The sequence below is a fragment of the Pseudorca crassidens genome, chromosome 19 (genome assembly GCF_039906515.1).
Source record: "Pseudorca crassidens isolate mPseCra1 chromosome 19, mPseCra1.hap1, whole genome shotgun sequence".
In the NCBI taxonomy this organism is placed as follows: domain Eukaryota; kingdom Metazoa; phylum Chordata; class Mammalia; order Artiodactyla; family Delphinidae; genus Pseudorca; species Pseudorca crassidens.
The window spans coordinates 46,957,783-46,984,764 of NC_090314.1; the positions used below are offsets into that span (position 1 = coordinate 46,957,783).

At 49.5% G+C, this 26,982-nt stretch overlaps 2 protein-coding genes across 4 annotated transcripts in view; one reads left to right on the plus strand and one right to left on the minus strand.

The window, feature by feature from the left end:
- Positions 1 to 2,905: 2,905 nt before the first annotated feature.
- Positions 2,906 to 8,592, plus strand: HIGD1B (HIG1 hypoxia inducible domain family member 1B). 2 transcript variants are annotated; one of them, XM_067716847.1, is made up of 5 exons: positions 2,906 to 5,645; positions 6,478 to 6,628; positions 7,255 to 7,389; positions 8,030 to 8,140; positions 8,454 to 8,592. In XM_067716847.1, exons 2-5 carry the CDS (start codon positions 6,529 to 6,531, stop codon positions 8,555 to 8,557), a joined length of 450 nt encoding a protein of 149 aa, XP_067572948.1. In that variant the 5' UTR covers positions 2,906 to 5,645; positions 6,478 to 6,528; the 3' UTR covers positions 8,558 to 8,592. The 2 variants fall into 2 exon arrangements, with proteins under 2 accessions (XP_067572948.1, XP_067572947.1); XM_067716846.1 differs by lacking the exon at positions 2,906 to 5,645 and adding an exon at positions 5,676 to 6,400.
- Positions 8,593 to 8,619: 27 nt separating this feature from the next.
- Positions 8,620 to 26,982, minus strand: part of EFTUD2 (elongation factor Tu GTP binding domain containing 2) — a 32,941-nt gene continuing 14,578 nt past the window's right edge. For both annotated transcript variants that reach the window (XM_067716812.1, XM_067716813.1), the window contains exons 10-28: positions 26,580 to 26,746; positions 24,029 to 24,153; positions 20,521 to 20,584; positions 20,046 to 20,136; positions 18,447 to 18,582; positions 17,292 to 17,419; positions 16,197 to 16,390; positions 15,119 to 15,230; positions 14,568 to 14,708; positions 13,818 to 13,919; positions 12,550 to 12,632; positions 11,925 to 12,011; positions 11,584 to 11,710; positions 11,292 to 11,379; positions 10,552 to 10,670; positions 10,319 to 10,413; positions 9,703 to 9,856; positions 9,425 to 9,532; positions 8,620 to 9,093 (exon numbers count right to left, since the gene is read on the minus strand). In XM_067716812.1, the coding sequence (XP_067572913.1) occupies positions 8,998 to 9,093; positions 9,425 to 9,532; positions 9,703 to 9,856; positions 10,319 to 10,413; positions 10,552 to 10,670; positions 11,292 to 11,379; positions 11,584 to 11,710; positions 11,925 to 12,011; positions 12,550 to 12,632; positions 13,818 to 13,919; positions 14,568 to 14,708; positions 15,119 to 15,230; positions 16,197 to 16,390; positions 17,292 to 17,419; positions 18,447 to 18,582; positions 20,046 to 20,136; positions 20,521 to 20,584; positions 24,029 to 24,153; positions 26,580 to 26,746 (2,217 nt within the window). In that variant the 3' untranslated portion in view covers positions 8,620 to 8,997. The remainder of the gene's footprint in view (positions 9,094 to 9,424; positions 9,533 to 9,702; positions 9,857 to 10,318; positions 10,414 to 10,551; positions 10,671 to 11,291; positions 11,380 to 11,583; positions 11,711 to 11,924; positions 12,012 to 12,549; positions 12,633 to 13,817; positions 13,920 to 14,567; positions 14,709 to 15,118; positions 15,231 to 16,196; positions 16,391 to 17,291; positions 17,420 to 18,446; positions 18,583 to 20,045; positions 20,137 to 20,520; positions 20,585 to 24,028; positions 24,154 to 26,579; positions 26,747 to 26,982) is intronic.

The window sequence follows — 26,982 nt, forward strand, 5'->3', positions numbered from 1 at the left end:
CCATTTATATAAAGTTCAAAAACAGGCAGAACTAATCTGTGCTGTTAGAAGTAAGGATAGTGGTTATCCTAGGGTAAGGATACTTATCGGAAGGGAGCCTGAGGGGACTTCTGGGGGCCTGTTCCTGTTCTGTTCTTGAGCTGGATGCTGAATACACGATATACAGGTATCTTTAGTTGCCACATTTGAGCCGTTCTCTTTTGATAGTGATAGTACACTTTTCTGTGGCATGTTGACTTCAATAAAAACCTTTAAAATATTTGGTTATATATGTATATATAATATTTATAAACAAATATGTATTGTATATTTTATATATATATATATATATATATATATATACTCAAATGTTTATTGGGTATTATTTTCCTATAAATTCATGGATGAACCTGCCAGGAAGTGTGGAGTCCTAATCACTGGACTGCTAGGGAATTCCCAAGAGCAACCTTTTAAAGATGGAAATGATGTGCTTCCCTGGTTAAGAGTCTGCCTGCCAATGTAGGGGACACGGGTTCGATCCCTGGTCTGGGAAGATCCCACATGCTGCGGAGCAACTAAGACCGTGCGCCACAACTACTGAGCCTGTGCTCTAGAGCCCGTACTCCGTAACAAGAGAAGCCACCACAATGAGAAGCCTGCGCGCAGCAACGAAGACCCAATGCAGCCAATAAATTTAAAAAATAAATAATTTTTTCAAAATAAAATAGAAAAATAAAGATGGAAATGAGACCCAGGGAAGCTAAGTTGTTTTAACTGCAGATAGTTAAAAAAACAGAAATGTAGCCAAAGACTCTGTCTCCTAGTCAGGACTCTTCGTCCGTTCCTCTGTCGCCTTGCCAGCTACTGACATCCTTTAATCCAGTTACAGGTGGGGAAGCTGAGGCCAGAAACCTAAGCCAGAGGTCCAGGCATTCACCATGGTCCGGAGCAAACCAGGGCAACTGCTAGAACGTGAGCTCCCTGAAGGCAGGGCCGCTGTGTCGCAGCTCCTTGAGCCCAGCCCAGCACACAGTAGGAGCCTGGCAAGTGTATGCAGAGTGCATGAGTGAAGGAAGGCTTGCCATTGCTAACATAAGAAAGGCTACGGGAGGGAAGAAAAAAAGCCTCAAGTTTCAAACAGGGAAATGGGTCTGGTTTCCATCCTCTGGCAGGGAGTGGTAGAGCCGGGTGCTGTGAGAACCATGTCACTTTTTATTCACATGGGGCCCAGGCAGGAAAGAATCAAAACCCAGTTTGAGAACTTGAGAGTCGCCCTGGGGCTCTGTGGTTTGGAAACTGTAGGGTCAACTTGAAGGCTGCAGTGTGTCACTATTTCCATTACACATTTTCCAGGGTCCCCACTTGGCTGGTAAACTCGGAGCAGATTCTTCTGTCCAGGGGGATGGGAGCAGAGGCCCAGAGAGGTAGGATTTGGGAAAGCTCCCGGTTGGCAACAGGAAGCCCTGCTTGCCCCAGACTGGCTGGATTAGAAGTTCTTGATTACTTGTGCTATTGGGCGGGGGGTGTTAGTAGCACAACCCCCTGCCCCCATAATCCCCAGCAGTTTCAGTTAACCTGTGAGACACATTATACTGCTCCTCCCTGCCACAGGGATGTTGTTTGAAGCAGATTTTTTGGAATAGGTAATGCAAGTAGTATAGAAGGAACAGTAAGATGACTCCCCCCAGTGTTTCCCAGAGCCCAGCTAGCTGTTTCTTGTGTAGTTAATGCTGGATTTCAAGTTAAGGTCAATTTACTTGCAAATGAAGGGCAGATGAAGTATGCTCAGGAATTAGGGGTGGGGAGAAGGGTATGGGAGCTGAAGAGACCTCCTCTGGTACCACCCACAAACAAGGACTTTTGAACACGCTCAGAACACAGTGGGGGGGAGGGATGAATTGGGAGACTGGGACTGACATATATACACTATTGATACTATGTATAAAATAGATAACTAATGAGAACCTACTGTGTAGCACAGGGAACTCTACTCAGTGCTCTCTGGTGACCTAAATGGGAAGGAAATCCAAAAAAGAGGGGATATGTGTATACTTATAGCTGATTCACTTTGCTGTACAGTAGAAACTAACACAACATTGTAAAGCAACCATACACCAATAAAAATTAAAAAAAAAAAAAACACAGTGCGCTGGCTCAGGACCTACCCTGCCTTGGTGAGAGGCAGTGCGGTGGGTGTGCAGTCCTCGAGTGTCTGGAAGCCCTGGGTTCAGAGGTCTGCTCTGCCCAGCTGTGTGCTTTCATTTATGTGTATTTCTAAGATGGTGTGAGGATGTGATGAAATGTGCAGGAAATCACATTGTCATATGTTAATTTTTCATTGTAAAGTGGTCTATAGTGGTTATCATTTTTTTCTTTTTCTTTTTTTTGGCCGCACCATGCAGCATGGAGGATCTTAGTTCCCCGACCAGGGATCGACCCCAGGCCCTTGGCAGTGAGAGCACGGAGTCCTAACCACTGGACCACCAGGGAATTCCCTGTAGTGGTTATCATTATTGGCTGGGTAGTGCAGCCATTTACCTGCTCTCTCAGCCCCGGTTTCCTCATCTATAACATGGGGATAATGATATCTACCAGTTGGGGCTGTTGTGAAGATTAAATATATGAAGTACCCTAAATCTTGTAGGCTCTCAAGACAATTAGTTCCCTCCCATAGTGCACTTTGGGTAATTTGGGTATTCAAAAGCACCCAACACAAGAACTTCAGCAAAACATTTCAACTCCTCTGGAGCAACCATTTGTTAGTACAGGGGTCTATACTGGTGTCTTCTGCAGCTCAAAATTATTCCTTCACAAGACATGATTCTGTGTCAGCATCGCTACAGTCTGATTCAGCCTTCCAAATTGCTATTATTATCCACACCTCTTAGAATCTTTAAAAATATGTGAGCAGCCCCTCCAGAATGATTAGTGGGTACCAAAGGCACTGTCCTGGCCCAAGCCTGTGGCTCTTGAGGCTGTCCTTGGACAAATACTGCGAGGTCCTTGGAACCCAGTGCCTGTTTTTAGAAGGAGAGGGGGTGTCCCACCCTCCCCACCCCAGGCACCCTCTAGAGGCTGCCTCAGCCTAGCCACATCATCTGGAAACTTCCACTGCCTCTGCCTGTTCCTGCTACCCCCTCTTTGCCCCTCAAGTCCCCCAGATACTACTATATGGCCCAATGTTTTCTCCCCTGTGATTACCCCAGCCCTTCAGCCTGGGTCCTTCCCATTCCAACCCCAACTCAGAGCATCCTCTGTTCCTTGTCCAGTTCATTCATCATCATCCCCTCACTCACAGCACTCCTTAGCTCAAGGCAAAAGCTGCGCGTCCCTCACCTCCCCCCTCTTGTCACTCAGCTCCCTCAGGCTATATATAGCACAGCTGTGTCTTAGATTGTGTACAGCCTCAAGTCCAAGTCCCCCTCCCCTCCCCATTCCCTTCCCCCCACACAATAAGGAGAACAAGCCTGAAGCTTCCAGTTAGGCAGGGAAGCCCCTCCAACAAGGAGGAGGTGGGGTTGGAGAGGAGAGTGTACTGAATTCAGGACCACCCAGAACATGGGAACCTTCCCATCTGTTGTCAGGGACTTTCCACTTCTCCCCCAGCCTGTTACCCATCCCTGCCACTTGCTCTGGAGGAAGAGAAGCAGGCAGTGTGCAGGGGAATTCTAACAATCATCTTATTTAACCCTTACAACGATCCTATAGGTAGATGCTACCTCCATTTTACAGATGATGACACACACTCAAAAGAGGTTGAGTGGCATAAGTCCAAGTATTCAGAGAGTGGTTGGTCAAGCAGCTGACCCCCCGTCTGACTCTGGCCTGCACTCCGGACCCATTAAGTCTGTCTGCATCATTCAATTAGACCCCTCTAATAGAATTTCTATTAGTGTGACCTGATCTGGAAGAGGTTTATTAAGCAAATTACTAATGTAGAAAGGCTTAAATCAAAGTAATTATTAAAGACTTGGCATATTAAACAAAAGTGTTATCATAATTTTATCTTATCTGTTTACTAAAACAGGACTCTACAGAAATCTGGTCCTTGAAGTTTTAATTACTGTGTGTTCTCAGAGGTCCTTGAAATAAAAAGCAATTTTGTTTCTTCTATTTAAAGACTTTCCCCCCACTTTACAGTCATTCTCCTGTTAGTCCAGAGTAGTGAGATTTGACTTTAGGAATGGTTAGAAATATGGTCCTTTTTTCTCTGTCACTTTCTGTGACCTTGAGCAAGATGTTTAACTCAGGCCTCAGTTTTTCATCTTTGAAATAGGAATAAAAATAATAGTACCTACCACATACCTAATAGAATAATAGTTGTGAGGATTAAATAAAATAACCTACTTAAAGCAATTAGCACATTTCTAGGCTCACAGGTGCTCAGAAGATCATAGCAACTATTATTTTCTTGGTTCTGGGCTGAGATGCTGTGGGAGCATCGACATCATCTCAACGGGGAGAAGTTGAACTTCGCTCTCCATAGCTTGGCCTCCATTCTCTAAAGGGCTTGGAGTTGGTCCTGATTCTTGCACTGTCTCATCCAGACATTTCCATCCTCCCACTTGTGGCCTAGAGCATTGATCTCTGGAGAATTCAGGCCACTGCTGGGACCAGGAGAGGCAGCACAGGAGTGTGTGTGAATGACTGGGAGGAGAGTTCCCATGGACGCTGGGGATATGCGGAGGCCCTGGGGAGATGCTGTGACCCTGGGTCTCTCCCTGAAGCAGTGAGGGCTCGGGAGAGAAAAGAAAGACATCAGCTGCTGGACACATTTCCAGTGCTGAAAAGCCCCTTTAGGACAGACACATGGGCTAGGAGAGGAACAAAGGCATGGGATGGAGTGGGACTCTCCACAGTGCATCCGATCTTTCTCCATTTCTTAGCAAGAAGCTACTTTGGAGCCAGCCAGACCTAGGTTCAGATCGTGACACTGCCATTTACTAGCTGTGTACTCGTGGATAATTCATTTAGCCTCTCAGAAGCCCAGTTCCTGGTCTATGAACAAGCTGCTACTTACCGTGTAGAATAGTGGAAAGGTCTGAAACATAAATACTTGAAATAGAATAGGTGCTAATGCCGGTCGTTGTCATCTCTGTATCCTGAGTGAGCATCACCCCACAGGCAGTATGAAGGGGTCTGGAGATGTGAGGGAAGTCCCAGTTGTCTCAAACTCCTGGACAAATCTCTTTGGCCCAGAAAACATCCTTGGAGGGATCAAGACCAAGACCAGACAGCCCGTCTCTCACAATTAAGGCACAATTAAGGCAGTACAACTTGCGGGAGAACCCAGGATCTCTACCCATCCTTGCCTCTATATTCCCATCTCAGTTCGCCAAATCAGGTCCGTCTCTGATCCAGCCACTTACGTCCAGAGGAATGAATGTAAAGACTGAATTGAGGTAAGGGCTCCCCTCCATCTGATCTTTCATTACTTTCCAGTGCTTGGAGCTCCAGCCTGGAACTCAGCAGATGGGGCGTTAAGATTGATGCCCTGTCCTATCTCCTCCCCTCTCCATTCCTGACTTCAAAGTCTCCATAAAGCCAGACACTGCTTCCCTGCCCCCATAGTTGCAGCTCCATCATCAGCTCTTGGCCGATTCAAAACAGCAGACGCTGAGCCCTGGCTGGGCTGCTTGCACTCCACTTTCTAGCCGTCTCCTAGGGTAAGCACCGGCGTGCTGAGGACCTGTGGGGCCAGCAGTCTTTGCTCCTCCAGGAGAGGAGAGGCAACTAGGAATAGAAGTCGCCTCAAGCAGGGACTTTGTCTCGTGGTTAGACTTAGAAGGCAACCGGCAGGCAGAACCCCTGGTCTAAGGACCAGGACTCTGGGACTCCATCTAGTTTTTGATCAGAGCAGACATTTACAGGGTTAGCAATTAGAGCCATAGGGGTTCCAGCGCAGGGATAAGGCAGGGGGTTGGTACCTGCAAAGAACCTGTCAAGAGATGGACTTAGAGACAGGGGAACAGCTCAGGGACCAGAATTTGTTCCATTAGCCTTAACATCCGAAATCTACACAAAAAATTATACACAGATCCATGCCTAATCGTTTCAATCTCTGGCTCTGGTGATTCGGTAACCGGTGCTGTAACACTGGGATGGCTCTGGCTGCCTGGGGCCAGATCTTCCTCTGCAGCTCCATCAGGGACAACCATCACAGACTCAAGGCCAGTGGGGGACCCAAGGTTAAAGGCCTGTTCCTCCCACCCTCATCTGTGGATTTTTCCAGCTGCTTTTCTTGGCCCAAGGATCACACCCGTAGGGACACAGATGGTAGAGGGGGAGGCAGAGAAAACAGTGAAGCTGGAATGATCTGGACAAGAGGCAGATGTTGGGAGGAAGAGACCGAGAAATGGCTCCAGCCGTCTGAGACAGGACACCCAGGACATCTTTTTAAGTAGTGTCTGTGTTGGGCATGGTAAGAGAGGTCTCAGCAGTCCACTTCTTCCCTCCCACCGTTGACTGGGAATTGGAGTTCTTCCTGCCTCCTTCTAGGACTGGTTTGAAGCCTAGGAGCCCCAGCTGCTAACATCTGGGGTCAGGATCATGTCTGCTAACAAAGGCTGGTGGGCACCACCTGAGGGTGAGGACAGCATGTCTGAGAAGTTCCTGAGGAAGACCAGGGAGTCTCTGCTGGTGCCTATAGGTGAGTGGGAGACGAAGGAATGGGAGGCGAAGAGGGGGCCTTCTCTCAGAGAGCATGTCTCCTAGTCTTTTCAAAGAATGAAGCACAGAACTCAAGTGGTCCTACCCATCAAATAATCAACAGCTAGAAGAGAAGTGAGCCAACAGCAAAGGTGCCGAGGGACTAAGGGGCACATCCTGACGATGAAACAAAGGAGTCTGGATGGCTGGATGGCTGGAGGTGGCAGCCAACCAAGCGCATGGGATACCAACACCAGCCTCAGGATGGGCAGAGCAGTTTGGGGTCCCCCAGGGCTCCCTTCCCCCTGGCCCTGGGGGGTTAGAACAGCTGTGGGGGCCGGCAGCAGTTGGAGAAGAGCTAAGGGGGGTGGGAGAGTCATGATCATGGGCTATTTGAACAGGGAGGAGGGAAGTCATTGGAGGGAAGCACTTTGTAAATATCTTTGAGAAGAAACAACTCAATGTTCTAATGATAGCCTCTCCTCACCCCACTGCCAGCCCCAAAGCAGCAGCAGGAAGGCAGCTGATTATCCAGGTGCCCAGCCTGCCTAGTGAGGGGTCTCTTCACCAGGAGAGCGACGTACTTGGTGACTGAGGTCCAAGGGGTCACGTTCTCTGCCCACGTAGGCTTAGGAGGCTGCGTGGTGGTGGCAGCAAACAGGATTTACCGGCTGAAGCCTCGTGGTTCCACCAAGATGTCCACACACCTGATTCACACCCGAGTGGCAGCACAGGCCTGCGCTGTGGGTGTGATCATGCTGGGTAAGTAGCTGGTGGGGTCATGGGAGAATGAGGGCAGAACTGATTAGGCAAAATGTGGCTGTGAGTCCTGACAGTTAAGGGACCACGAGTTCAGTCCCTGTTCCCTATACCAGGCTCCACAACCAGTCCTTGGTGAGGCCCTCATACCGAGACAGTTTCAGGGCTCCCTGTTTAATTTCCTGTGTTCCAGGGGAAGATGCACAGTCTGTTCCGTAAGTTTGTCCTAGAAATGAGAAAAACCATGCAGCAGAACCTATGCTGAATTTCTTTTCCTCTCTGGATCAAAAGGCAGACAGCTGCTTACTAGCTGTGCGACAGTGGACAAATCTCTCTCAGTTTCCCCACGTGCGACATGATGATACCCACCCCAGCTTGCCTCCCTCATGTACTGCCGTGAGGTTTCTCAGACAGATAATATACGTGAAGTACTTTGTCAAGTGTTCAATGGGATGTTTCCCCAGGCTGTGCAGCCAGGTGTTTGTAGCAGCTGTTGTGACCTAGGGCGGAAAATAAGCAGCAAAGCTGGACTCTCAAGGGGACAGCTAGTGTTGGACCCCCAGGACTCTGGGACACCTGAGAGAGCCAGAGGATGGGTGGAGGGTGCGATGTCATGGGGCCTTTTCCCTTCTCCCTCACACAGGTGCTGTGTACACGATGTACAGAGACTACGTCAAGAGAACCGCGCAGGATGCTGGGGAGAAGTGGGACTCCTGCAGGCCTGGGGCAGTCAGACCTCTTCGATCAACCCCTGGTATGCACCTAATAAAGGAGTTTGAGGCGAATCAAGTCTCTTCTTCACGTAGACGAGAGCAGAGTAAGGGACTGGCAGTGGCTGGTAGGAGGACTTAGAGCCAAGGACTGGAAATCGGAGTTCTGGCACCAGCTCCAGGGCAAGGAGAATCCTCAGGGCCAGAGGAGGAGGTGCAGCCCTCTGATCCCAGAGACCCAACAACTCCCAAGCCCCCTCAGGTGCCATCCACCAGGAATGGGAGCTGGGGACAGTAACGAGGCCCCAGTGCTCATGGGAACACTGAGCGAAGAGGCAGGCGTTCCTCCCTCCACAGGCCGCCTCCCTGGGGACCAGGCAGGAAGAAGGCTGCAGCTGGGAGCAGAGTCCGTGCGGCCTCGTGGGAGACAACACAGATCCAGAACCCAAGTGCCAGGATGAGCCTGTGCTGGAGGGAAGGGGGCGGAGCGGTGGGGATGAAAAGAACGGAGCAAGGCAGAGGCCAGAATGTTCTGTTCATTTATAAACCATGTCTAAGGTCGAACTGTTATACAAAAAAAACAAAATAAAATAAAAATCCACGTAAATCCCGAGGACAGGGCCCCCTTGGGCTTCAACACTTCCATCCCCTTCTCGTTCCCTGGGCCCAAGCTCCTCTCTGTTCTCTGGGAATGGAGCCAGGCAGAGGCCACAGGAGGAACCAGGAAGCCAAATGCTCCTCCGTCTGGGTTGGAGGCTTGGAGGCTCTGGGCTTGTTAAGGGCGGCCACAGCAGTCCCAGACACGCTCTGACAGCACGGAGTCCGAGCCCCACCAGGTCCTGGCTCCGAAGTCCAGGATGCAGCCCCGCGCAGGCAGTAGGAGCCGCCAGGTGTCCGGCGCTCACATGGGGTAATTGAGCACAACATCCTGCTTGGCGAGCTCCAGCAACATAGGATCATCGAAGAACTTGCTGATGCTGACGTCTTCACTCAGGCCCTGCAGAGTGGGGCAAATGCAAGGATGAGCCCTGCGTGACCGAGCTGTGCTTGAGTGCGGGGAGCGGGCGGGGGCCAAGTGTCGGCTGAGCTGCTTCGGGAGCCCTGCCTCTAGGGTACTGTCCCAGGGCAGGGGAAGGCGCTCCCTTCCCAGGCACGCGGCCCCGGGTCTGAGTGCCTGAAGCCTATACAGATCGTGACTCTCCACGCTGTGCTGTGAAATGCTTTCAGTCTCTGGGAGAAGGCTCCAAAAGCAAGAAATGAAGAGAGATCCAACTCCTGGCAAGACCCTTGTGGGTGGAGGGAAGGCCGTGGGTCTGAGGGACACGTACCTTCCTACGACGGGTTTTGATCATGAATTCTCGGGCCAGGTGGGGCGCTGGCTGCGGCTCCAAGGGACGGATGACAATGCTCTTGTCCAGAGGATCACCAGGTACAATCTGAAAGGCAGAGTGGTTTCATCAGATGGTCCAGGCCGACCTCCCAGAGCATCCGGCCTAGAAGCAGGCCCTCATCTAGGATGCTGGCGATCCCCCTTGAGGCCTGGAGAGGAACAGGTCAGAGGGGATGGCCCTGCAGAGGTGGGGACCAGCCTGCGTTGTTTCCTTACCTGCCAATGGTGGAAGACAGACAAGGAAAAGGCCTGCCCCTGCGTGTGAGTCCGCAGATCGGTCTCAAAGCCAAAAGAGTCGATGGCGGGGATGAAAGCTTTGATGGTGTAGAGAGGGGAGCCTGGGATGGGTGCATCCTGAGTCACGTGCCCCCTGAGACAGAAAAACAAAGGCTGAGTCCCTAGTCCTGAAGAGGCCAAAAGCAGAGAAGTAGCGTACCCCCAAATGTTGACCATCAAAGAAAGAATAGCCACAAGTGCGCTACGGAGGGCAGAAACGGCTCTTGGCATAGTTCCCTGTGGAAGTCAAAGGGGCAGCAACCTCTGGGCAACAGCGCAACACTGACGAGACAAGGACCTGTAGACATTCCCACCACTGACACACCCAAGGAATACTTGCCGCAGGAGCTCTCTGAGGGGGGAGCCCAAGGAGAAATCTCAAATTATAATCTGTGGTAAGGCTGGGGATTGCCTCATTCCTTCCCTACTTCCTTCTAAAAACCTTGGTTTCAGAAGTGGAGAGTGTGGGGTCCAGTCCCTCCTCCTCCACAGCGAGGTTCCCTCTTGCTGGGCGGCTTGCTCGCTGCCCCCTCCCTTACGTGCCTGGGCGGCTCACCTGCGCCTGGCCAGGACAGTATAAACAGCAGAAACACAATCTGCGGGGGCCTGGACCTCTACGAAGTAGTAGGGCTCCATCAGACGAGGGGTGGCCTGCAAGAGAGCCAGAAGGAAGGGTTCCTCAGCTTGGGGAAGGCTGAGGACCAAGAACCCGGGTAAAGAGAAGGCTGGGGGACAGTAGCCTCGAGGCCCCACTTAATGCCCTGCGGCAGCACAGCCCTACTCGCTCACCATGAGGAAGGCAGAGTAGACGACTCTTCTGGCCGTGGGGATGATTTGGCCCCCGCCCCGGTGCAGGGGCTCCTGGGCAACGACTGCATCCAGGATCTTAAACTTGACATTTCGAATCACTGGAAAGGAGAAGGGGGAGCTGACCGCTGAGTGGTTCTGGTGCTAGTCAAGGGCGCACGGGCAGAGCAGCAGGGAGCCTCCTGCAGCACTGCAGCTATCTTGTAGCCATGAAAGATATGGTACAGACTCAGCCTGCAGATGCGCGTTCTAATAGCATATGCGGAGGTGTGAAGGTAAGCATATGTTCTCAGAGTTGGTTTCAGGCCACGTTCAGACAGCATAACGTGTCCCTAGAAGTTTATGTGTTTCTTTTCCAGATATTTAATTATTTTGGGATGTAGAATAAGTTCTAGGAATTGCACATTTGTCCCTACTAAGTCCAGTCCTGGTCTATAAACCACTCCAATCCCATCCCCCCGATACCCTTCCTGAAACACATTCCAGAAATGAGGAGCCAATGTCAATCTAGACGTGACTTCCATTTCTAAGATGTACCAAGCAGTAGCACCAGAATAGGGAAGGAGAAGGGAGGAAGCTGGCCCAGGACATGGGAAGGCCCTGTGGGCCCCAAGCTGCTGCTTCTGCTGGGTCCCAAAGATGAGCCCATCCCACCTCATACACCCAGATGCAAGGACCCTAGAGGCCTGGGGTGGCAAAGGCAGAGGCGCTGGTGGACTTACACTCATCACAGAGGGGCCCCTCCCTGGTTCCCCACTGGAAACCTTGAACGATGCTGTCCTTCACCGAGCCGAGAAGAGCCTTGTCCACCTGCACAAAACACGAGGGCCCCTTAGCAGTGACCCTGGCAACAGCCGAAGAGTTTAGAGGGAGAAGGAGTAGGTACACCAGTTAAAGAATACTCTTCTTCACCAGAAGATACAAAATACTTTCGGGAAAAATAAGAACACTTTGTAGTTTCTTCCACTCAAGAACTAAGAGAAGGCCACAGGGCTTCCCTTAGTTCTTCTGTACCTCAGAGGGCAGGGTATCATCCACCAGGATGTTGGGGCCGGTGGCATCAGGGCCGAAAGCCCAGATGGAACGGGCAGCCAGCAGATCCCAATCGTACTTGGTCTGGAAGAACTCTCCCAGCTTCTTCCTGGGGGAGGAGGAGAAAATGGTCATGTCAGACGGCTCTGTGCTTGCCCGTTCCTGAGGCCACAGATCCTGCTTTTCTGGATGACAGTCGCCTCAGCCTACCTACACTGTGCCAGGACAGTGGAGACAAAATCAATTCCTAGAGGGAGGGATGTGTCGTGCTAGAGACTCATCAGGTAAGCTGTTCGGCCCTGGAATCAGAGCCACACTCTCACCTGTTCCATGTGATCTGGACCACCTCGTTCTCTATGTCCTCAGCGAGCCCCTTCTCAAGAGGCTCAGCAATCATGGTGATCTTGTTCCTAGTCAGAAAGGAAATGGGTAATGAGGAGGGTCAGCAGGCTGACCCTCCAGTCAGAAAGGAAGTGGGTTCTGAGCAGGGTCAGAAGGGTTGTTCCTAAGAAAGGGTGACAAAGGAAAGAGCTAAGGCAGTGACATCAGTGAAAGCCACAGGAGCAGAGTAGAGCAAAAGGGCTCATCTTCTTACATTTGAATCTATCACTCTTTAAAAAAGTAAAATTTGGGGCATTTTTTAAAAAAGCTTTAAACAGTGTTAGTTATTAAACGGTGAAACAGTAGAGTTGCTGCTAGGGAAAATTTTAAGGTGGTCATGTTATACAGAGAGAAAAAGTGGCAATTACGAAACCACTGGGAGTAGCTAAGGCAAAGAATTCCACAGCATCATGTCCAAAGGCATAATGAGAGGGCTGGGGTAAAGCTCAGGTATCCTAAGCACCCTCATCCCTAGACTTAGGGGCCTCTATTGGTGATTGGGGTAGAGCCGGGAGCAGGGGAAAGCGACCCCTGTGAGTCCCAGGGTCACTATGACCCCCAGCTTACTTCTTATTGGGAGTTTCAGCAAAGCACTTGAGGGAGGATGTTTCCACGACCGTCTCACAAAACGTGACAACGGGGTCAGCCACCTGAGAAACAAAATAAACTGTCAGGCAAGGTCTAACTGTTGGAAGGACAACCTTCTGCCAGAGGGGATTCCAAGGTTCCCCTGACGCTACCTCTGCAAGAACCCCTGTCTTTTTTTTTTGCGGTACGTGGGCCTCTCACTGCTGTGGCCTCTCCCGTTGCGGAACACAGGCTCCAGACGCGCAGGCTCAGCGGCCATGGCTCACGGGCAAAGCCGCTCCGCGGCATGTGGGATCTTCCTGGACTGGGGCACAAACCCGTGTCCCCTGCATCGGCAGGCGGACTCTCAACCACTATGCCACCAGGGAAGCCCAGAGAACCCCTGTCTTAATCAGTGTTAGTGACAAGTACCATAGCAGCCTGAGGCTAAAAGTCTGCACCTAAACTAAGAAGCCTGGAAAACTTAGCGTAGTGCACAATTTATATTCCTGAGCCAAGAGTAAGTGGAGATCAGTTTAAGGCCTAAATTATAGTCTCCCAAGGTATCTTCCAACAACCATATAGCCGTCCCACCGGCATTCACTGAACACCGTGGGTCTGTCAGAGCTCTGCCTCGACAGACTGACTGGCGAGCGCCTGTTCCATCCTCAGCCCATGACCTCGGGGCAGCACAGCTCCTCCCAGAAGCCCCCACACGGCCTACTCCCGGAAAAACGCAGCGTCTTCTACAGCACCAGCCCTGGGCTAAGAGGGGCACTTGAGGGCACTCACTCCCATGACCACCACCCATGGCCCTGGAGAAAATGCATCTGTCCACTGAGACCAAGGCTGTGCGAGGGGCAGTTTAACTGAGGGGCTACATTGAGACCTCACCACAAGTCCAGAAGAGCCAGTCCCCACGCTCTCCTCGAAACCATCCACTCTGAGCCCTAATCCCCACAGATGGCTTAGCTGTGCAACCGTTTTCTTAACAAAAGATCAAGAATAACTTTGGCTTGGGAGGCTTGACTCTGAACGTTTGACACTGAGAATAATCCCCACCGAAGGAGGCAAACCGGATTTCCAATCCTTCCCACACAGGGAGCAACAGGTCATGCTTTTCCCACGCAGATCTCCTCCCCTGGACCACCCTTCTCCCCTTGGGCCTTCCTGGGGACTCAAGGGTTTGGCTGCTTGTAAAATCAGCCTGGAGCTGTGAGCCAAGCTCCTGGCCAAGCAGGCGCCAAAGAAAGGAGCGGCTGCTTTACCTTGATGTCTATCTCCGAGTACATCTTCCGCAAATCGTGCATCACACAGTCCAGGTAGAGCTCCCCAGTACCCAGGATCACGTGCTCACCAGATTCTTCCACCTGAAACACAAGGACCCTGGTGGTCACAGCCTGGACTCTCTTGTGGCAGCAACACAGACAGAGAGAGCATCAAGGCTAGAACCCAGAAGGAGGTGCCCAAGCCCACTATCAGAAAAGCCACTGGTCAGTGTTGGTTCCAGCCTCTTCAGGAAGGATCAGTGGGGAGCAGTGACCTATGAGTCAGTCCTCAAGACACCCGGACCACCGAGCACAGTGCTACTGGGTGTGAGGTCACGGACTGAATTAACATCTTAGCCATTTAGGGAAAACCCTGCTCTGTCTGTGGATATAAGCTGACCCTGTAGCCCTGGCCAACTCCTCAGAAAGCTATGCTGGCAGGCTCAGAGTGACTCACTTTTCCCTGTGTGTTTTCTGGAAAATCAATTCAAAGTGTACTTTCCAGGAATCACCTTTCCTATCTAAAGACGCTTGTGTAAGATGCACACACACGTGCATACAGGCCCATACACACAAACAGGGGTCTTGTACTGCCTTCAGATGACAACAGACAGGGACCAGTCCCTGATGTAGGCTGCCGGAAGCAGCAGATCAGAGCCACCCGATGGACAGGAAGCAGAGTGCGGCACAAGCAAAGACCCCTCAGCCTGGGCACACAGGGCTCGGCAGCGACTGCTGCCTCGGGCCTACCTTGGTGGTGAGGGACGGATAGCTCTTGTTGACCTTGCGGAGGCCGTCCAGCATCTTGGGCAGCTCAGAGGGGTTGACCGGCTCCACAGCAATCTTGATAACAGATGTGGTGTTGAACTTCAAGGGCCGGAAAATCTGAGCCTGAGACCCAAAATGCAGAGCAGTGAGGACACCTGCCCTGAGCAGGCACAGACAGTGCAGAGGTCAGGGAGAAGCTGAGGACCTGCTGGGGAGCGGACTATCCCCCCCACCTGGAGCCAGGGCGCTGCTTGGAGGCAACCTGAAGGGCCATTTATTCCCACATATGTTGGCAGAACAAAAAGAGGAGGGAAAGAATAAAAGGATCCCTTCTAATTCCTAGCATTCAGTACAAGGAGAATCCAGCAGGGTCAGATCTGGAAGGCTGAGCCCATGCTGAGGCCTGGCAGCAGGAAGCAGCAGTGACTCCGGGTTCATCCCCTGCGTGTTCTGCTGCTTGTTGCTCACGTGTGCTGCGGCTCCTTGTCACCCTCTAGCTTAAGCCAATCTAGCTGCCTCTTCCAAAACTCTACCTCCTCATTGCCTCGGGGTTCAGTTATGGTCGCGGTCTTCACAATTGGTTGATCGACACCTTCAATCAGAACCCAGTTGCCAGCAGGAACACGGTTCACTTCGATGTGGTACCTGGAGCAACATCCAATAAGCAGCAATGGAACTTGGGCAGAGTATTCCAGAGTAGTTATTCATTCCATAAAAATTTACTGAGCACCCGCTCTGTGCCAGGCACTGAGCCAGGAGCAGGGTGAGCAAAACAGATACATTCTAGCAGGGGAGGGATGCGATAAACAATCAATCATATGGCCACACATATATGTGGTTACAAACTGATGCATGCCATGAAAGAAAAATGCAAGGTATAACATGAGGACAGAACAGGCAAATCTAATTCCAGTTAGATGTTGGTAGTAAGCAAACCACTGCCCAAGGGGCAGAATGTAAGGAGTTGCCAAAAGCACCACAGAAGATACTGCAGCTCTCCTAGCTCTTCAATTTTCTTCTGCCTTCTAGAGAATGGGGTGAACTTGGGGGGAAAAGGGGCTGTGGGCAAGGTGCAGCAGCCACCCCAGGAACAGGACAGCCTCGGTTCGGCTTTCTAGCTAAAACGCCAAACTGAGGAACTGACGAGCAGCCCAGACACGCAAGCGAAGTTTAATTCTGCAGACTGGGATGCTACAAGGGATCCAGCAAAGTCTTTATCTTAGTCAAAAAACAGTCAGTGGAGTTTGGGAAATAATTTCTTTGGGAGAAACATAAAGGTTATGATTTAAAGAACACAGAAGAGGAAGACAAGATTAAGATGAGTGAACATGGAAATCCTGCTACAAGTTTATACAAACCATCCAAAAGGCAAAGGCAGGGCTCTTGGCATTATCTCAACAGTAGCTGCCTTGTGACCCTAGCAACCTCGGACAGTAAGAACCAGAAGTCAACAGATCTGCTGAAGGAGTGTCCATCTTACCCCCATCATAGGGGGGTAAGATAGGGCCAGGCAGCTACTGTGTTTCCAAGGAGGACCACCCCTTTCAGCTCGCTGGGGCAGTTCCAGTGCAGAGGCCCAGGCATGCCCCTAGGGGCCCTGGTTGGCAGTACCTGGCCACGGAGATCCAAAGGCGGCCCACGGTGCATATCTGGGAGTCTTCCTCATCCTCCAGGGTGTAGTTCTCTCCCAGTACCTTCACAGGCTGCCCAGCATGGATGGTGCCACTTAGCACCCGGCCGAAGGCATGAAACTGAACCCCATCGTCTGTGCTGTACATCTTGGTAGTGTGGCACATCAGGGGACCCTGGAGGTGGGGACAGGGTGCAGCCTCAACCACATAGACTCTCTGCGTAAGCACCACTGTCTCCACCTTCCTTGTTAGCAATGACGTGAGCTCCACGAGAAGGCAGCCCAGACCGAGAAGAAGATGTGGCAATCTCCTGGGAAAATTCCAACCAAGGCCCACCCCTGCTTAGTTAATAGATGTCACAGGCATAGCAAAATAAATCTTCCTTTTTCTTGGGGGGGATGAGGGCACTGGGAAAGAGAAGCAGGTTTAGGATGGTAGAATGGCACTTTTAACTTGCAAGATTATAAGACTAACTTGCCCCAAATTTCCTCCAAAGAAGTAACTCACAATTCTCGACTGGCTGTAACGCTTATGCCAAGAAACTAGATTGCCTAAGGAATGACTAGGAAAGGTTTTTTTAAAAGCCAGGACTGGGACTTTCCTGGCGGTCCAGTGGTTAAGACTCCGCACTTCCACTTCAGGGGGCACGGGTTCGATCCCTGGTCAGGGAACTAAGATCCCGTGTGCTGTGCGGCAATCAATCAATCAAAAATTAAAAGCCAGGACTGACAAGATCAGTTATCATTCGTTGAATCTTTACTACCTGTCAGGCACCACGCTAAACACAACCGTGACACTTGCTTAATCTTACTTACTTCTCATAACTACCACATACAAATTATTATCATCTCTTTACAGACCAAGACCCTTAGACTCAGAAAGCCTAAACAGTGTTCTCAAGATCACACCAGCATTAGTGGTAACATCGGGCTTTGAATTCAGGTCATTCTGACTACGCCCATTGGGAAGGCCATGTAAGGATGGAAAAGAGGGCATTACTCCTGTGACTGGAAAAGAGTATTCCCCATACAGTAGGGGACGGAAATCAGAGAACCGGGGGGCCACGTTCCCTTACATCAGGGTCACAGTCGCTCATGGCCTCCCCGAGGTCGGAATCCACACCTCCGGTGTAGGTGTGCTCGATCTTGGGCTTGGCGCCCACCTTTGGAGAGGGGATATGCTGCACACACATGTCCACAAAGCCTGTGGAGGGAGAAGAGAAAGCCATTACTATACACTCTCATGGGGGAAGGAAGTGGGGAGTTCTGATCCACTCATGATGGTCAGAAAACTAACAGTGAAGGGACTGCTTTTCAGCTCTAAAAGCTATGGTCCTATGATTCTAGGCAGAAGTGATACCCTGTTTCCTGGGCATATGCTGCTAAGAGATTTGGAATCACACTGATGCCAGGGAAGAGCAAGAAGCAGGTCTAAGGAGTTCCTTGGAACTCAGGTGACAAAAACTTCAGCCAATAAGCCACACAAGAGAGAACCTGCATTGGCACCTTGGGGTGCCTAGCATGTCTGCTTTTAGTTGGGGTCTCCTATGTCAGAATGATGACCAGCCCAGAATGAACCATTAAAATTACGCGCTTTAGGGATTCAGATACCTAATTCCTACCAGACTCGGAATCAAGAGGTTGCTGAGAGGGCCCTTAGCCATCACCTTTCCCACCTCCCTTATTTTACAGATGAGAAATCAGAGTGACAAAAGGATTGAGTGGCTGGCCCGGGATCACCCCATGGGACAGGGCCAGAGTAGGATTAAGACTCAGGTCTTTTCCCAACCAGTCTGGGGCTTGTTTTACTACAGCACCTGCCTTCTGCGTGACTAAAATACGAGAAAGAGAAGCTTGGGGGAAAGAGAGATTGGAGTCTATAACCCATCTCCCAAGTCCCAGCCTGGGGCTTTTCCCACTATTTTACCACACCCACGAGTCCACCTTCCTGACTGCCCTCTGGCAAAAATACCAGAACCTCAGAATCTGCTTCCCCATCCCCTTTACTTGCATGTTCCTCCTGGTAGGGAAATCTAATTGCTTTTGTTTTCCCAAGATAGAATTCTTGGTACCATCCTCTAAGCAAAGCAGCTAGGAAGAAACCCAGGTGCCCTGCATCCTGACCTGCAGTTTACTTAACAGAGGCTCAGATCTCCAAACACCACTGTGGGGTAAGGAAAAGGTCCCCATGATACATGTGGAGGAAATGGTGATGACGACGAGCTCCTTACCTGTGAACTCGCCAAAGAATTTTTTGCAGACCAGCCTGAGCAGGGGGCGGATGTTCAGCTTCAGCTCCTCCTTGGTCAGGTGGATGCCAAGCTCATCCAGGGTCCTCGGGAGGCTGGTGTCCACATCACCCACGACCTGTGACAGAAACAGACACCATGTTAGCTCGAATGATAGCCCCAGTGTGGTGGTACAGAGGACAAGGGGGGCCAAAGGGCAGGAGGAAGGGTCACTGCACTGGGTTCTCTTCTACAGGGAGAGCTCTTGGCAAGGATATCAATTTGGTTTCAGGGAAATCTTTGGTACTTACACTTCAAACCAACAGTGGGTGTAGCAAGCTCAGTTAAATGCCCACACCAGCCAATAAACCTGGCCCTCTCAAACGGACTGTCAGTGCTGCCCCCTGGTGTCCAAAAAGCAGTATCTCACCGCACTCAGGAAATCCCTTACCCTTCCTTCCCTATTTAGAGATTTCTCAGATTTAGAGGATCACTGCACTGGAAGGAACCAAAAAAGGTCACCTAGCAGTCCATCCGCTGTCAGGATGGGGCCAAGCTAAACCGTCCTCAGCAGACTCAAGGACTCTACGGAGATGGACTCTATAAATTTCTTCTTTAATCCATTCTGGTCTCACACAAGATACGAAGTATTTTCCAGCACTAATAAATTTTAATCGTGGTACTTTGTCTTGTTGCTATGTTTTACTATTTTGTCAGTGGAATGGCCACACACATTTTGTGTATGTGTGTGTGTTCACTGTGCACAGTGCTTATTAAACACTTGCATAAACACATAACATTCATAAAGTATAACTGTCTTGGGAGAAAGGTATGTATGAAAATTCCTGTATAACATTATTACCCTTTTAGGTAGCACAAATTCATACAAATGCAATGTTATATTCTTTTCTTTGGAGCATCCCACATGTTTGTTTGTTTGTTTGTTTATTTTCATTGGCGTATAGTTGCTTGGAGCATCCCACATGTTTAACTACATCATTACCACTGTCTGATGCACCCTTTTCAATCTGACAAACATCACATACATACGTGCCCAGAATAGTCATTAGAATCAAGCTCATACAGCCATTCATTTAATGGCTACAAAATACTTCATTTTATGGGGTGTACCGTAATTCATTTAATCAGATTCTCACCGATAAACAAGTATTTCCAGTTTTTTCCCCTTTTCTTGCTGGTATAAATAACACTATAACATATATATATATATTTTTAAAATATATTTTTATATGTGTATAAAAGTAAAAACTAGAGGACGTTCACGTGAAACAATTATATCTAAGTTAAATCCCCATAACTGAAACTATAATTTCTCAAGTGTCACATTCTTTCGAATAGTCAAAATCTTTGTACATTTCTCCAGGCTGTGCCTTTTCTTTTCTATCTTCCCCCTTTACTCTGATCTCAACAGGACTTAGAGGACTGTAGTGTTCTAGATCCAGAAGATTGGTGACCAACCTCCCTCATACTGAGTTAATACAAAACTGATCAGGTTCACGGGCAGGGCGAAGACCAAGCTCACCAGCTCTTCCACCTTGCGCTTAGAAGGGCAGACCTGAGCCAGGGGCCTGACACACTCACCTGAGCGAGGATCTTATAGAGGGGCTCCAAGATAAACTCCACGAAGCTCCTCTGGGAGCTGCTGGTTGGGGCCTTTTTGGTGAACTTTCGCCTGAAGAGATCAAGAGTTATGGGAGACCCAGGAGGGAGAAGGCAGTGTCACCAACCCCAAGGGTGTATTTCCTAACTTCTGAATCTGGGCAAGGCCAAGTCTTGAGGGGAAGGAATGTGTGAAATCATACAATCTCCAAACAGAGACTCCTGAGAGGGCATAGGTTATGACACTCATGAATGCCTGGGCTGAGCTGTGGAGACTTCAAGGGAAATGGCCTCTCACCGTGTTAGAGCTCATGAAGTCAGCTCACTTAGAGGAGAAAAGATGGTAGTTCACATCTAATAAAAAAGTAGGTTTTAATCTTAGGAACTCTTTGTCTGTCTGCACTTACTGGGAAAATGGATCACGCCTCTAGAGAGTCACTTCCTGCACTCTACTTACGTCTTGGGGTTGAAGTAGATGTCACCCCAGAGTCTTTTAGCAAATTCCTGGTAGTTAATGTCACCTGTAAGAGAAGCCATACAATTATAGTCTACCTAGCAAAGTACTGTTTAAAATTGTTTCATGTGCCACAAGTGGTTTCTAGCTGAGGAATTCTTGCACCTTCCCCTCCAAGGTCCAGACATTTGTTTCAACCCAGGCAGGCAGACAAGGATACTGAGGCACAAGGGACAAGACTGGTCCAAAGTCAACAAGGCGGTGCTGGAGCCAAAATGAGCACTCAGATAGCTCCATCTCCAGCAAGCCTGTGTCTGAGCTATGGACAAGGATACAGTTTATATCCTTTCCTTTGATGCAACAGGCTCAACTGCCTACATGCTATCCTGTGTGTGCACCTGTTACCGCCCCTTCCTGCAGTGGATCTTAGTAGTTCCTTCATTCCTTCCTGACCCACAGAAGCTCTACTCTGCTGCCAGTGTGGGCAACCTCCCAGCTGCAGCACCACGCTGAGGCTCCGACTAGCCCTCAACCTCTAGAAGGCGCACACCCAGCCCTCTGGAGAGAAAACACCAAAGCTAACCGTGGTGTCATCTTTTACCAATTGATATTTTTAGCTTGACTGCAACTGCAGATCCTCATCAGACTGAAGTAAGCAATTGTGGCTTTTAAAATTCAAGATCTTCTGAGTCCAGAGCTCCTCTAACATTCAGTTAGATCCCTGATATCACCAGCTGTCTCATGGATGTTTCTAACCCAGATGTCACACTGCAATCTCTTTCTCGAGAAGCCACAGAGGAAATTCATCACCTTTTCCCTAAAGCCACGTTCTCTCAGACTTTTCGCTCCCTTTCAGTGAGGCCATCATCGGCACTACAACCAAGCTCAAAATCTTTGTTGCCCACTTGGTTAATGACCACGTTTCCCTTCTTTCCCACATTAGTTACTTTCATCTTCTCTCCTCCGTGAACCGCTGTTTCTTTTCCACACCTCTATTACTGCACTTAACGTACACTGTATTATGATCACTGGAGTGAGCTGCCCGAGCACTCACAAGAACCAGGCCTACTGCGTAACAGACGTTTAATACATGCTTACTCAAAGAATGAGTGAACACCTCTCCAATCCCCCTGCCCCCTTTCAACCTCAAAGATAACATCCGGCCAATAATCACAATCCTGTATCTGCATATTGGCGAAAATGTCTAAATAAGTGTCCCTTCCCTCATCCTTTCCTCTCTGGCCTATCTTCCATCAGCTTTGCACATATCACCCCACCCCAATCTTTACTAGTTCCTAACTGCCTACAGGATAAAGTCTAAATTCCTTAACCTCGCATTCCAACCCTCCCCACTGTGGCCCCAACCCAGCCTCCCAGTAGTTTTACTTGAACTCTTCTCCTTGCTGGAACAGTCCACTATTCCTGAACAGCCGCCCGTGGGCCAACACCACCTGCCTCCATGCCTCCCCTCCCAGCCCAGCGAGTCTGGACATCCTGGCTCCCCACTCCACCGTCAAGGCCCCATCTCCTTCACGCAGCCTCCCCTGGACCTTTGGAGCTCTACCTGCCTACGGCAGCCACCAGGCACTAAGCCTACACCACCTTACACTGTCATTCATCACTGTGGGATTCTGTCTGCCCACTGGATGAAGTTCCCAGGAGTCAGAGATTATTCATCATGCCTTGTGTTCCTAGTAAGAAGACATGGTATCAATTTTGGCAGGATGATGTGATAAAAAAAGCACCAAAGTGGATTCTAGTCCCAACCCCATCAGTAAGTTCTGTGTCCCTGGGCACAGTTTTCCCACATGTACAACGATGGGGAATGGCTCAGTGATCTCTGATTCCTTCCAGTGCTGACTTTCTAGAAGTCCATATGTGGCTTTTCATAATGATGCTGGGGCTCACAGCTGGCTTCTTCGGAAACTAACAGTGGGTTCCAAGGGTGAGTAATAACCTCTCCTGAGGCTCAGAGCCATTTTCAGTCAGAAACTGAACCGTCAATACATTATAATTATAGAAACAATCTTGGATTTTGCTTCATATGTTGATACAAAGAACATTCAGAAACATAACCTGGAACTTTGTTCAGGTGAATTTCATTTACTGTCTGTCCATCTATACATTTTTTAAAAAAGAGCCATTTGGAAACAACCAAAATATATGTCTAATGATGAGAAAGCGAATAAGTTATAGTACATCTATACAGCGGACCAATAGGCAGTTACATAAAATCATTTTTTTTTTGTGGTACGCGGGCCTCTCACTGTTGTGGCCTCTCCTGCTGCGGAGCACAGGCTCCGGACGCGCAGGCTCAGCGGCCATGGCTCACGGGCCCAGCCGCTCCGCCGCATGCGGGATCTTCCCGGACCGGGGCACGAACCCGTGTCCCCTGCATCGGCAGGCGGACTCTCAACCACTGCGCCACCAGGGAAGCCCCATAAAATCATTTTTATCAATAAATTTTAATAGGCAAATTATTGTGATCTAATGCTAAGTGAATATTTACCTTATGCTATTATACTATATGTATATATATATTATGATCTCTTTTATGTAAAACACTGAACTGAGAAAGAAGGAACTATCTCAGAATGTTTGCAGTGGTTATGGTAATGAGGTTATGGGTGAATTTTGTTTCCTTCACATTTTACTGTATTTTCCACTTTTCTAAATAAGGATGCAGTAAATACGTATGTATTTTAAAAAACACCAAGTTTCAATTGGTCCATTATATTCACCAGAGCAAACGTTTCCACGTTTTAGAGTAGGCAGGACCAGTGACTGGAGAGAACACTGGTGCCCCAGCGCCAGTGCTGACTAGCTGTGAGGCCTCTCACTGAGCCTGTCTCCTCAGCTCCAAAAATGGGGGTGACAAAGACCTCTGTGAGGAAGTACAGACACACAGGCTGCAGACTGACACCCAGGACATGGTTCCTACTAGATCTGAGGGAACTGGGGAGGTACAGAGGTGGAGCGCACGGGAACCTCTTGAGAGTTGGGGAGCTGGTCCCAGGGTTCTGGTGTTGTGGCTCCAGGGGCCTATAAAATCATTCCACTGGACGTCCCAATGGGCTGCAAATCCAAATGGAGTTCTCAAGTGGGCCTACAAAACTTCTGCCTGGATACAGTTGGAAAGACAGCTAGAAGCACAACCAGTGAGAGAAATTCCATCTCTGAGAAAGAGGCCTGAATGGCTTTGGGGCCATGGATAATTCCTTCTTGACAAAATCTGTTTCACTCTAGGAGAGATTCTTATTCCTAACTTGAGCTCCCTCTTCACCCATTTCTTCCCAGGCACCTTTATCCTTCTATTTATTGTTTGGAAAGCAGTTAGCCTGAGGAAGGAGCCTAGGTGCCAAAAAGAGCCCCAGATGTGAAGACAACACTTGATAAAATGCCTGCCTCCGACAGGGAACTCTGGCATGAAGCCCATTTCTAAGCCATTCAGCAGGAAAGGCACACATGACTCTGGGGAAGCTGGAGAGACAGACTGCCAGCCAGAGCTTACCAAAGGTGTCAGCGTAGATCTTGGCAAAGGAGCCCAGTGTGAAGCAGATGCTGTACTGGGAGCTGGAGAAGCAGACGTTGCCCAGGAGCGGGGAAAGGATTAGGTTCTCGTCAGTGGAATACATGCTGAAACAGAGACAGCCGTGAGTGCAGAGCCAGCTGGGCAGCAATGCCGGCGCGATGCCAAGGGTGAAGGGCGCAGGGACTCAATATCACAGCTTCTTTCCAGCCCTCACCCTCAGAAGGGGCTTGCGTAATACACTCAGCTTTGCCAACAGCCTGGTCCAAGAAAGTGACATGATGGAGCTGTACCCTAACCCCCAGTAACAAAGTGATTTCCCAGAGCTGGAAACATTGTGTGTGATCTTTAAGAAGTTAACTGCGCCGGGCAAGGGGAAACTTGGAGGACAGAGACAAAGACCTTGGAACACAGGAAACTAATCTAATGTGATAAGATTAGAGAAATCCAACATTTTAGAGAAATCTCAATTTCACAAACAGAAACACCAGTATAAGTAAATGAATGAATGAATGAATGAATGAAGAAAAAGCAACTCTGCCCCCTGCTCTCACTGCCCTACTCTTTATTGCCTTGTTTGGCTTTGCTTTACAAATTCACGTTAAAACGTTCGGTCTTAAAAGCCATGCAGAAGCCACAGCACCCCAAGTTCACTAGCATTTATAACAAAACCAGCTGTACACAGGGATCAAATCCACAACCCTAGCCTTTCTGACACCCTGCTTTACGGAATTTCTTTTCTTTCTAAAAAATATTTATTTATTTGGCTGCATCAGGTCTTAGTTGCAGCGTGCAGAATCTTTTTAGCTGCAGCATGAGAACTCTTAGTTGCGGCATGTGGGATCTAGTTCCCTGACCAGGGATCGAACCCGGGCCCCCTGTGTTGGAAGCGCAGAGTCTCAGCCACTGGACCACCAGGGAAGTCCCTGGAATTTCTTAATTTAGAAATAAAAGTACTGGCTTATCAAGAGTACTCCCCTACCATACTCCCAAGTTACGGTCCCCAGAGGCAATTGCTTTCAACTCTTTTAAAGGTACTTCTAGAGCATTCACCTCGATATTTCTAAATAATATGTTCATGTTACTATTTCTTTTTCTTTCTTTTTTTCTTTTTGGCTGCATTGGGTCTTCATTGCTGTGCGCGGGCTTTCTCTAGTTGCGGCGAGTGGGGGCTGCTCTTCGTTGCTGAACACAGGCTCTATCTAGGTGGCGGGCTTCAGTAATTGTGGCACGTGGGCTTAGTAGTTGTGGCTTGCAGGCTCTAGAGCGCAGGCTCAGTAGTTGTGGCGCACGGGCTTAGTTGCTCCGCGGCATGTGGGATCTTCGCGGACCAGGGCTTGAACCCGTGTCCCCTGCATTGGCAGGTGGATTCTTAACCACTGAGCCACCAGGGAAGCCCCATGTTGCTATTTCTTGTTTGATCGTTGAGATGTGACTTCTTGACTTCCTACTCTGGTAGATCAGGATTTAGCCCTGTCCAAGCCGTCCCCCCTTTAGAGAAGTTTATCATTTCATCTTTTGGACTCCGGCCATTATACGGGCTCCAGTCATTCTCAGCCCTTCCAGTGACAGGGAGAAGATACCCCTGTTGAGAACCAGCATTACAAACTGGGGGGTGGCGGGGGTGGGGTGTCTGAAGGTGAACCTGTCCCTGGCCACGAGAGTACTGTCCCTGATCCTCAGCTGGAGAGGAATTCTCTCAGGAGGACAGCCTCCTCCCAGGTCCTTCAACAGGCCTCAAAAAGTCATCCAGTACATCCTTCAGCCTACAGATAAAACTGTCTTTAAGAATATACTTAGGGAGTTCCCTGGCGGTTCAGTGATTAGGACTCCACACTTCCACTGCTAGGGGCCCGGATTGGATCCCTGGTGGGGGAACTAAGATCCCACAAGCTGTGCGGTGTGGCCAAAAAAAACTATATTTAAGCTATTCTTCAAAGCCACCTTGGTACTGTATTCTAAGGTCTCCCAACCATCACTCATAAACCCCAAATCCACCTTGTTGAAAAGCAGCTTCAACAAGAAATAAAAGCCAACAGTTCCTTCTCTTACTGAGTCTGTACCAGTAAGATAATAGCAGCTAACATTACTCACCAATCAGCTACTGTCTGCTGAGCACTGTGCTAAGTGTGTTACATTGGCTGTCTTTAATTTCTTGTAACATCTCATTGGGCAAATATTACTATTCCCTTCTTACAGAAGCAGAAACTGAGGCTCTATGAGCTTAAGGACTCTGCCCAACTTTACATGGTTGGTTCTGTGAAGACGAGACTGATTCTAGAGCTCAGGGTACTGACTGCAGTACTAAATTGAGGACGTGCGGCGAGCTGCATATCTGGTTAAGGAGCAGAGTTAACAAGGCCAAGGCGGTGGAGTCAATCCCTGCAGAGCCACAGAATGCGCCTCTAGCTGTGTCCAACAAGCTTGTCAATGCATGCCAAGGAATCAGAGTTGCCCCCAGAGGTGTTCAAGGTTAAGATTTATAAAAACCAGAGTGCCGAGGACAGGAGGTCCACTCCCAGGGTTCCTCTACCTTATTAATCCGTTGACCTCATCGACAATGTGACGCAGCTTGTAATAGGCATCAGTGGGGGGCAGCTTCAGCTCTAGGATCAGCCGGTCAATCTTGTTGATGCACACGGTGACCGCCAGCCTCTCCTGCACGGCGTGCTTGATCAGCCGCTCTGTGTTCAGCATCACCTGAGAGACACAAGGCTCAGAAGGTGGTGATGAGAGCAAAGAGGGCAGAACAGTCCAGAGCAGAGCCAAAAAAGGTGCTATTTAAAAATATGAAGAATGTGGAAAAGAGGAAATAGATTGTTGGGGGGAAGCAGAGGGTATCTTGCCCAATGGCAGATTCAGGAATTTTAAGAGGTGACCTTGCAGGATTGAGAAATGAATAAATACACTGATGATGTTGGGAGCCAGGTTTCTCA